Consider the following 10,943-nt stretch of genomic DNA (forward strand, 5'->3'; position numbering starts at 1 on the left):
TTTGGACTAAGATATGCCCCGAAGAATATACAAAAAAACATGGTTCCTTGTTTCCTTAGAGAATTTATTCCTCATATATAATTAATTGTTTTTTTGTTTCTATTAATGAAGAGGGAATTTAGAGAGGAAGAGAGAGAGAGATCCAGTATTCGAGAGAGATAAGAGGGTGAGATATGCAGGGAGGATAGAGAGTGCGTGTGAAAATCGTTTTCCCATGTAAAGGGTGAGAAAAAGTTTCAAATTTTTTTCCAACCTTTTTTACCATAAGAAATCGAATTCATATTTTTGAGTTGAATCAAACACCAGAAAAATCGATTTTCTCATGGGACTTTTCACACGTAACAAACAGACCCTTAAAGTTTGGATCAATTTTACCAAACGACACTTAACTAATTTGCTCATGAGTTGCTAGAGAGTGAAAAGATTTCCAAAAAGGTACACGTGTAGTGTCAAGTGTGTGTCGGAATCTCCTCTCTTGTTATTTTCGCTAGAATAAAAAGGAGTGGTGGTTTCGTAAATAAACTAAAGATTATGTCCCTTTATATTTGTTCATCTTTACTTTTCTCCTTTCTAATTTCAGATTATCATTATCCCTTTTTTTTCTCATTTGGGGTTCGGCGAGATTATAATTTGGACTCTTTTTTTCCTTCTCTCTCTATTGGATCGACCAGTGAAAGATCTCTCTCTCTCCAGAACTCACTTTCTCTCTCTCTCTAGAAGTTCTTCTGAAACTGATTGTATCTGATCTTTAGTTTCCTCGATTCACGTACATTTACGCTGTTTTTGGTTCCGATTTTCTCTCTCTAGAACTGGAAATCTCGAGCTAAACGAGCCGAAAATCATCGAGACAGTAGACTTTGCTCATATTTTGAGTGATTCACTTCGAAAACCTAAAGGTACTTTTTATCTTATTATCATTCTTTTCTAGTCTTCGAAGACTTCAGTTTTTTTCATTTTCTCTTCATCACGACTTGACTTGGAGTAGATGATGAAACTTCAGATTATGAGGGTTTGAAAAGTTTTGACTCACCAGTTTAGTGAGAGAAGGTGTATGGATTGACCTAACGAACTGAGTTGTTCGATGCATTAGTGATGATTGCTTTGATCTTAAACAACAATTTGCAGTTCGTTTGGTGTAATTTTGGTGCACTTTTGAAATTTGGATGGATTTTAGTGTTCTTGGATGGGCGTATCAGTGGAAGAAGTATATTTTGAGTACTGTTAAGGTTTTAATTCGTTTGGATAGTCAGATATTGTTAAAGAAAGTCATTTCTTGATGTCTCGAACGGAGAGGATGACTACTGATCTTACTAGGGCGGGTCCTGTTGAAAGGGACATTGAGCAGGTAATCAATTTTCATATAATTTGCTTTAATAGAGAAAAATTTAGATCGATTGAAATGCTTCAGATTGCACTGTTTTATTTTCCTCTCTTAGGAGAATTATACAGAGAAAGAGAATCAAACTGATAAAAGTGGTTCAATTATTAATCGAAGTAAGCTTAGTAACCACAGAAAATGTCATGGTGTAATTACATTAGTTGTAGTACTAACAAGCACTTAAGTTTTATGCTAGTCTTTTTTGCCCTGGGGCTTCTATTTCACAACTTATACCTAACTTTCTGCAAGAAAGCGTGGTAGTATCTGAATACCTCGTAAAACTCTAGTATATCCTTCTTATTTCATCATTCGTTTGTTAAGGCAGTTCAATATTTGTTCAGTTTTCATCCTTATTCGCTCTTTTTGCTGGAGCTGATTAAAAGTTATCAGTCTAATATTTTTGTTTGTTGTTATGAAATTTATCATTAAAAGGAGATGACTCTGCAACGGCTGCTATAACTTTTTCTGGCTATCACCTTTGTCAGCTTATGCTTTATCCCTGAAAACTAGATTTAGGGAATCCGTAAGTTACATTTTGGCATCTTTTCTACTTTCTAAATATTTTGTACTGATGTACCGCAAGTAAGATATCTGGTGGATCCTCTTTGTGATCATGTCACGAAACTTAGGGGGACTTCTAGAGGACTTTGTGAATTTTGACCTTCATTCCATTGATGGTACTTAATGGACATAAAATTAGGCGCTTTCATTGTTGACGAGAAATGACAAACATACCCTCTTGGCCTCTTAGTTGTCCAACATGGGTTTTGCACAAAAACGAAAAAAGGTATTATGAGTCTTTCCGCACTTCTAATTTTCTCTTGGCTGTTCGTGTTTCATTTGAAGTGAAACTCAATTTTATTTCATCCCATTGTTCTTCTACTTGGACGAATACAATTAGCTGAAATCATTTTAATTTTGGTTCTTGGCTTTTTGAACCATAGGCCATTACAGCTCTTAAGAAAGGAGCATATTTGCTCAAGTATGGACGTAGAGGGAAGCCCAAGTTTTGTCCCTTCAGGTTGGCAAATGTAAGTTTGTTATCTCATATTGTGAGTTGTGACATGCATTCTCCTTTTGTACTATACTTTCCTAAGTTTGATATTCTATTATTCTGTGGAAGGGTTATGTCAATATTTTGACCTTTTCTAAATTTTGTAGTAGCATATTCTGCAGTTTGTTATTTATTTGGTTATGTCCCTTTCAGAAAAAAAACCGTTTATGGTGGTTATGTTGGTTTAGATGCTTTAAGTGCCTTGTATAAGTTGACAAGAATTTGTTTTCATCAAGTAAAGTAGCCTGGTGGCATAAACCTCTTACCTACAATCTGCCTTCACCATGAGGCATTCAGATTGACTACTTCAATAATGGAACTATACATACAAGGTTTTATGCCCCATTAGGCATAGGTGCAAATACATTGCTTATGGCTCTTTCAGCCTTTGCATGGTAATAATGTCCGATTGTATGAAATGTCATCCCTGTAGAGTTCTCAGTTCCACCTTAACGATTGAATATAAAAGGATGGCAATTATTCCCCTACAATCAGCTAGGAGTACAACTCAGATCAACAAAAAAGTCCAACCTCATATAGTTACCATTGATTAGGGCCAGGACTGAACAAGAAGGTAGAGGCTGGATTTGAGTTGTGAATGTGGACCAGACATTGAAAAGAAAACATGAAGAGAAACTGAATATAGTAAACTAGGATGCTGTGAACTCCTTATAGCAATTAGAAATTTACAGCATGTAGTAATCACAATATCTGGCACATGTGATAAGTTATGTTGTGAACTCCTATGGCAACACGTACCACCTACCATAACCGAGTTCTGGTGACACTTCCATACTAAATACACACAGAAGTTGAGAACCCTATTTTGGAACAAATGCATTCCGCATTTGTAATACCTCATATTTCTTAAGCCCACAAGGGATCTTCTACTTTACAATATGAAACTTTCATCTTTGTAACTCTTTTCTCATGTTGAAATTCCTCTTTATACTTCTGTACTCTTAAGTGGTTCACATCACCGAATTTAGCGACAAAGTAGAATATTTAGTATGTTACATGTCATGCTATTCATAATCAATTCCATCAGCTTGCTTAACCACTTCTACACCATATCAAATTTCTTGCGAGTCAGGAGACCCAATCATATATATTTCTTTCGTTGAATTCATCCAAAGTTTTCAAAAAAGAGTAATCTAAGTGTTATTTGTTGCGAGTGCTTGAGATTAGCAGTTTTCACTTTTCATGTCCTTGTTTATGTATAATGTAAAGCTTTCCTAGACATAATTTTGTAGAAACTTGTGAGAAATGCTATCCAGTTATGTTTGGTGCCCGTATCTCGACTTTTTAAAGCTATTTGCTACTTTCTCATATTGTCATAACCTTGGTTTGATTTTTATCCAGGTTAAGTGCTCAAGCAATGTTTTTGTACTAGTTTCATGAGTTGTCCTTCATTTATCATTTTCTTTCAGGATGAATCTGTTTTATTATGGTTTTCTGGGAAAGAGGAGAAACAACTTAGACTAAGCCATGTATCCAGAATTGTACCTGGGCAGCGCACTGTAAGCATCTTCATTTAAGATCTCCCTCATTTTCGATGGTTGTAGTGTTCAAATGCTTCAGCCTCAGGACGCCCTCACATTTCTTCAGTTCACTTTTAACATAAGTTTGTTTTCCTTCATAGATATATCTTATATAGATGAAATGAGGCTATATGGCCTGAAGGTGGCGACAGAAAGAAACTTCTAGTTTGGACATATTTATTCCCATCTCAGAGGACTATTACCCTCTATGTGGTTATTTTCATTCTTAAGATTATCGGCTAAATCGCTTAATGCAATATGTATGATATAGGCAATTTTGCACACAGTTCGGTACGACCCACCTGAAAGGAGTCAAGGATTGAATGACATATAGTGTAGAACTGTAGATTACACCTTATTGTTAATGTTTCTCTAAAGGTAATTACTGCAGTCTAAAAAGTGGTGAGTTGTATGAAATTTGAAAATAAGTCTACAAGTAATCAAATCATTTAAGAAACATCAACCATTTTTTTGTGGATTTTCTCAAGGAAAGTTTGACTAAGTTCGGCTTAATGTTGCATTTGACCAAATGGCTAGTGAAGCTCCAATCCCTGACAATTCTTCTGGGCAATAGTCATGGCATGACATCATTTAAAACAACAGCCTTCCAAACACGATTTGGACAGTAGTGAAGTCCCCTAAACACTGGGGATGAGGTCTGCTTGATCAAAAGCTTGGTTACCTAAATATGCCAAGTCAATATTAGTTATGCACTAGTGCTTCCAGCTCCTATATGACATTATCAGATACCCGTTGATACCCTATCCCTGTATTTGTTGTCATCGTTCTCTTTTGCTAAGATTTCAAATATGCTCGTTTGATTTCTGCAGGCAATTTTTCAGAGGTATCCTCGGCCCGAGAAGGAATATCAGTCATTTTCTCTTATATACAATGACAGATCACTTGATTTGGTATGTTATCCCTACTTTAATATTTGGATGTTTGTTTATGTGTATGCGGCATGCCCCCGTGCGTTTGAAGCATGTCACCAGTTTGATAGCTTCAAACATTTTCACGATCTAGCTATCTCTTTTTCTTTGGACCAGATCTGCAAAGATAAGGATGAAGCTGAAGTTTGGTTTGTTGGTCTAAAAGCATTGATCTCACGCGGGCATAACCGTAAATGGAGGACAGAATCAAGAAGTGATGGATTCTCCTCTGAAGCAAATAGTCCTAGAACATATACCCGAAGAAGTTCTCCTTTGAGTTCTCCTTTTGGTAGTGATATCTTACAAAAGGTGTGGGCCATCATTCCTTTTTCTTTTTGTTTATTATGCATGTCAGCACCTCAAGTACGAGACTTTATTTTTTGTCTTTCCAGGATGTTGGGGATCCCCTTCGTCTTCCCAGTCCTTATGGAAGCCCGCCTAAGAATGGCATTGATAAGACATTCTCTGATGTGGTATTGTATGCTGTGCCCCCCAAGGGTTTCTTTCCTTCAGATTCTGCTAGTACCTCCATACACTCTTTGTCATCGGGGGGCTCAGAGAGCATGAATGGTCACATGAAAGGCAACGCCATGGATGCGTTCAGAGTTAGTCTTTCCAGCGCTGTCAGCTCATCAAGTCAGGGTTCTGGTCATGATGAGGGTGACGCCTTGGGGGATGTCTTCATTTGGGGGGAATGCACAGGGGATGGTGTTCTAGGTGGTGGTAGTCATAAAGTTGGAAGTTCTGATGTTAAGATGGATTCTCTTCTGCCTAAAGCTTTGGAATCTGCAGTAGTACTTGATGTGCAGAATATAGCTTGTGGGGGACGGCATGCTGCTTTAGTAACCAAGCAAGGGGAGATTTTTTCTTGGGGGGAGGAATCAGGAGGTAGGCTTGGCCATGGTGTAGATTCTGATGTGTCACACCCAAAACTTATTGATGCTCTTGGCAGTACAAACATTGATTTTGTAGCTTGTGGAGAGTTCCATACCTGTGCTGTAACACTATCTGGAGATCTGTACACATGGGGTGATGGTACTTACAACTTTGGGCTCCTTGGACATGGGAATGAAGTAAGTCATTGGGTCCCGAAAAGGTTGAATGGGCCGTTGGAGGGTATACATGTTTCGTCCATTTCCTGCGGACCTTGGCATACAGCTGTTGTAACGTCTGCTGGGCAATTGTTTACTTTCGGGGATGGCACTTTTGGCGTTCTAGGCCATGGAGATCGAAAGAGTGTATCAATACCCAGGGAAGTGGAATCTCTTAAGGGACTCCGTACTGTTCGAGCTGCTTGTGGTGTTTGGCACACAGCTGCAGTTGTAGAGGTTATGGTAGGGAATTCAAGTTCTAGCAACTGCTCTTCAGGGAAGCTATTTACTTGGGGAGACGGTGATAAAGGTCGACTCGGCCATGGAGACAAGGAACCGAAACTTGTGCCTACACTTGTTGCTGCACTGGTTGAACCCAACTTCTGTCGAGTAGCCTGCGGACACAGCATGACTGTAGCTCTTACAACGTCTGGACATGTTTATACAATGGGTAATCCAGTTTATGGTCAGCTTGGGAATCCTCAATCTGATGGGAAGCTCCCCACCCGTGTTGAAGGAAAGCTCTTGAAAAATTTAGTGGAGGAGATAGCTGCTGGTGCTTACCATGTTGCTGTCTTAACTTCAAGAACAGAAGTTTATACTTGGGGGAAGGGAGCAAATGGTCGATTAGGTCATGGGGATACAAGTGATAAGAATTTACCTGCACTGGTTGAAGCTTTGAAAGACAAACAAGTCAAGAGTATCGCTTGTGGTTCTAATTTCACTGCGGCAATCTGTCTTCACAAATGGGTGTCCGGTATTGATCAATCTATGTGTTCTGGCTGTCGCCTGCCATTCAATTTCAAAAGGAAGCGTCATAATTGCTATAACTGTGGACTTGTTTTCTGCCATTCATGCAGTAGCAAAAAGTCGCTGAAGGCTTCCATGGCACCAAATCCTAATAAACCATATCGCGTCTGTGATCATTGCTTTGGTAAACTTAGGAAGGCCATTGAGACTGATTCTTCATCTCACTTATCTATTAATAGAAGAGGAAGCATGAACAATTTAACAGAGCTGGTGGAGAAGGACGAAAAGGTGGACAGTCGATCACATGTTCAACTTGCTAGATTTTCTACAATGGAATCCTTTACAGAAAGCAGATCTTCCAAGAGAAACAAGAAACTAGAATTTAATAGCGGCCGTGTTTCACCTATTTCAACTGGAAGCTCTCAGTGGGGAGCACTTAACATATCTAGATCTTTCAATCCTGTTTTTGGCTCATCTAAGAAGTTTTTCTCTGCATCTGTCCCGGGCTCGAGAATCATGTCTCGAGCAACATCTCCCATATCAAGAAGGCCCAGCCCACCTCGTTCAACAACTCCAACACCAACTCTTGGTGGGCTGACTACACCAAAAATAGTTGTGGATGATCCTAAGAGAACAAACGATAGCCTCAGCCAAGAAATTCTTCAACTGAGAGCGCAGGTATGTAATGTTTTATCTTTCATTACTTGCTCGTGTGGTTTCTTTAGTTTGCATAATGAATACACAAAACCATATCTGATGAAATGGTAAAAGGAAATAGTCGAGAGTTTCTTATTTGAAAGTTCTGTCTTCACATGCCTATAAGTAGCTTTATGTGGTGTGTGAATGTATCAAATATTAGGAAACCCTATCCAAATATTAATGTTGAAAAGCCATCTTCTTTGTAAAAAATAAGTTTGGTTTCGTTCTTCTTCCACTTCCTCAGAAATAAAGGTTTTTCCAACAGAATATTAGCTCAGACAAACTTATCTAGGTTTCTTTTATATGCTTGACATCTTTCCGGCCATACTTTGTAGGTGGAATCACTAACACGTAAAGCACAACTTCAAGAAGTTGAACTTGAGAGAACAACAAAACAGCTGAAGGAGGCAATAGCAATTGCTGGGGAAGAAACTGCGAAATGCAAAGCAGCAAAAGAAGTAATTAAGTCACTTACTGCCCAAGTAAGATGAAACTAATTTCAATATGTTTTCTTTAATCAAGTTTCTGTCTGCTTGGGGGAATTGTTCTTAATTATTGTGCTTGAAAAATTTATTTAATACTTCAATTTTACCCTTCTGAGCATTAATTAGAGCGTGCTCATGAAGTTCGCCTAGGTTATATTTACACAAATTCAGAGTGCTTCTCGTCTAAGGGACTCTGATGATAATAATTGTTCGAAACACGTCTAATCCCATGACAGAAGCTGGTATCTCCATACATGCCAACTAGAATAACACCATAAGAGGGCAAAATCCTTCAAACCTCTTCATTCTGCTTGAAGTATTAGTGAATTTATCCTTGACCCTAATCCCTTTTCCTTCCATTGTTTTCTATTTTCTAATGTATAATAAGGTATGTTCATGGCATGTTAGAAGAAAATTGTGTTTTTCAACTAATCCTAATTGTGGAGGTTGCAACTTAACTTTTTTTCTCTTCTAGGCTTGCTTTATGTTTAGACTTATGTATCAATTTGATTGTTTCTCTTCTAGGCTTGCTGCCTACTTGAACTGTCGAGTACTCAATATTAGTACATCCAATCCATACATCTCAGGGTTCGTCGAATCTTTAGAGATGATCATTGATACTTCCATTGTTTCATATTGTTTTTTTATGGTTATGCACCATTTTAAATTTAGTATCAATATATTTCACATATGGCATCTTACTTCACGGTGTTTTTAAGACCTGTGTTTGAGTTTGGAGGATCTGAGGCCTTAGTTCGGAAAAATGTGTTTTAAGTGAAGAAGCTCCGCAATACAGGGGTCTGCTTACTAATTACTACCTTGAACGCATGATGCTTTCATGAGCTTCTTTGAGAATTGTTCTATGACTACCAGAAATGATTCTCCCGAGGAGATTTTTACGGCGGTAATCCTTTTTTTGTTCACTAGATACTGACTGCAAAGCGTCAAAACTCTGTAGCTAGTCTATTTCATGTATCAATCACTCTGAGATGTTAAATTCTACTTCAAAATGGACGTTAGATGAGATTTTGCAGGGAATACATTTTATTTTGTTTTGCTAATCTTAGTAGGTATGTAGAATTTAGAAATAGTGTATCAAGATGAACAATACCTCCTTTTAGAGACAATGCTTTTATATCAGGAAATATCCCTAGAGCATTTGGTTCATGAACTCTCAAGTTTATATTTGAAGTTCAATATAATCGATACTGATATATTCTCTTTTATATGTTATTTTTATAGTTGAAGGACATGGCTGAGAGGTTACCTGTAGGAGCAATGCGAAAACCTAAATCACCTACCATTGGTTCAATTTGTTCTACCCCCGCGTCGAATGATTTTTCTGCTTCAACAATTGACAGACTCAGCAGTCCAGTGACTCCTCATGAATTGGATTCAAATGGATCAAGCAACCTAGTTGTTCCTAATGGTCCAACAACTAGTAACCGCAATTCGAATCATAACAGACTTGGTCCTCCTGAAGCTGCGAGAAATGGAAGCAGAACGAGTGATGGAGAAGTTAACCACGAAGCTGAGTGGGTTGAGCAAGATGAGCCTGGTGTGTACATCACGCTGACATCTTTAATAGGGGATGTCAAAGATCTCAAGAGAGTCCGGTTCAGGTATGTCACCTATCCACATTCTCTACTGTCATGTTCCTTTAGCCCGTGATGGTTGTAGGGCCTGAAGCTAGGAGAGTCAGTGGTTGTTCAGTTATTGATGTGCGGAACCAGGAATTACTGAATAAGTCAATTCTGGTTCTTCTTGGTTCCAGCCTCAAATAGATGAAACTTGAATTGTCATTGGTAAAATTGGCCAAAACCCCCTAGACCAATTTCTTTTGTTAAAAAAGATCGGTCCATTTTCGTTGGCTTCAGCTCCCTAGGTAAGGTTTGCAGAGTAAGGTTGCAGAAATTCACATATATTATGTGAGATGTCCACATGTTTGTATGGGTTTGCACAAGGGACCCAAACTTGCATGATATTGATGTATCTTCAGCCCAATTTCCTGATTGGATAACACCTCTCACATATATCTGCCTCGTTACTATTTTTCCTGTTGGTGTTAAGGTTCCAGTTCCTGGTTAGTGGTCACTTGTCAGGTACTGTGGTTCTATAGGAGGGATACCGTGGTTCTGCATGCCCCTACTACAAATAGGCAAACATGAAATTAGTTTTCAAGTTCCTAATCTGGTGCCGTCGAGACACAGCCCATGGCCTACCTGAAACAAGACAATAGGTCACACAATCCTTTCTTTTTTTTTTTAGCTTCGACCATATGCTGGAGTGTCAAATAGAAATGTACAGATACACTTTGGTTTGTTGAATGAAATTATTTTAGAATGCTCTCTTAACAATAAAAGTATTTGAATGCAGTCGGAGGCGGTTTAGTGAGAGACAAGCAGAAGTATGGTGGGCAGAGAATCGGGCAAGGGTATACGAGCAGTATAATGTTTGCATGGTAGACAAGTCTAGCGTTGGTGTAGGGAGTGAAGCTTAGATTGATCACATAAACAAAGTTAAATCCGAAAATTTCAATTACCACAGATCATGGAAAGTCCATGCTTAATTGATCGAACAGTTTTAGTATCTCATCTTATTAAAGGTTTGAAGAAAGCAAATAAGCATTGGCCATTATATTACAAGGAAGAAATTAGAGGTTTCATTGTTGCAAATTTTTCTATCTTTTGTTTTCTCTTTTGATTACGAAATGATGAATTGTGTGTAGAAATTATGGTGTGGGTTTAAGGGTGTGGAATGTATATTCTTAGTAGGGTTGCTGGCTTTCAATCCTTTCAGCTTCCTTGTAAATTCACAAGCAAATGCTGTCGCCCGGGGCTCTCTCTAGGTGACTAGGTTGGTCATCTCTGACAGGTGAAGTACCCTCATCTCTCGTGTATTGCTCGTGTTGCTTGAATTTCAGACTTGATTTTTTTGGAAATACACGATATACATGAGTAGAGCAAAAGGTTTTGCAGTTATTTGATTATTTGATGTGAGCCATCTTTTTTTTTGT

The 10,943-nt window shown here is 38.3% G+C and overlaps 1 protein-coding gene across 4 annotated transcripts; it reads left to right on the plus strand.

The window, feature by feature from the left end:
• The first annotated feature begins 415 nt into the window (after nucleotides 1-415).
• LOC147541600 (PH, RCC1 and FYVE domains-containing protein 1-like) lies at nucleotides 416-10,916 on the plus strand. Of its 4 annotated transcripts, none has more exons than XM_086636911.1 (10): nucleotides 525-896; nucleotides 1,001-1,345; nucleotides 2,323-2,409; nucleotides 3,863-3,952; nucleotides 4,804-4,884; nucleotides 5,020-5,211; nucleotides 5,295-7,421; nucleotides 7,778-7,924; nucleotides 9,170-9,549; nucleotides 10,304-10,916. In XM_086636911.1, exons 2-10 carry the CDS (start codon nucleotides 1,277-1,279, stop codon nucleotides 10,425-10,427), a joined length of 3,297 nt encoding a protein of 1,098 aa, XP_086493037.1. In that variant the 5' UTR covers nucleotides 525-896; nucleotides 1,001-1,276; the 3' UTR covers nucleotides 10,428-10,916. The 4 variants fall into 4 exon arrangements, with proteins under 4 accessions (XP_086493036.1, XP_086493037.1, XP_086493038.1 ...); XM_086636912.1 differs by having other exon boundaries at nucleotides 573-896; nucleotides 1,175-1,345; XM_086636910.1 differs by having other exon boundaries at nucleotides 416-1,345.
• The last annotated feature ends 27 nt before the right edge of the window (nucleotides 10,917-10,943 follow it).

The sequence above is a fragment of the Eschscholzia californica genome, unplaced genomic scaffold (genome assembly GCF_041429995.1).
Source record: "Eschscholzia californica isolate CP2 unplaced genomic scaffold, dmEscCali1.0.p SCAF_4, whole genome shotgun sequence".
In the NCBI taxonomy this organism is placed as follows: domain Eukaryota; kingdom Viridiplantae; phylum Streptophyta; class Magnoliopsida; order Ranunculales; family Papaveraceae; genus Eschscholzia; species Eschscholzia californica.

Excerpts from the sequence above, each read along its gene's own strand:
- LOC147541600 (XM_086636910.1), top strand. The coding sequence starts at position 1,277 with ATGTCTCGAACGGAGAGGATGACTACTGATCTTACTAGGGCGGGTCCT. Across the intron at positions 3,953-4,803 it reads TTGTACCTGGGCAGCGCACT|GCAATTTTTCAGAGGTATCC; the intron begins GTAAGCATCTTC and ends TGATTTCTGCAG. Across the intron at positions 5,212-5,294 it reads GTAGTGATATCTTACAAAAG|GATGTTGGGGATCCCCTTCG; the intron begins GTGTGGGCCATC and ends TTGTCTTTCCAG.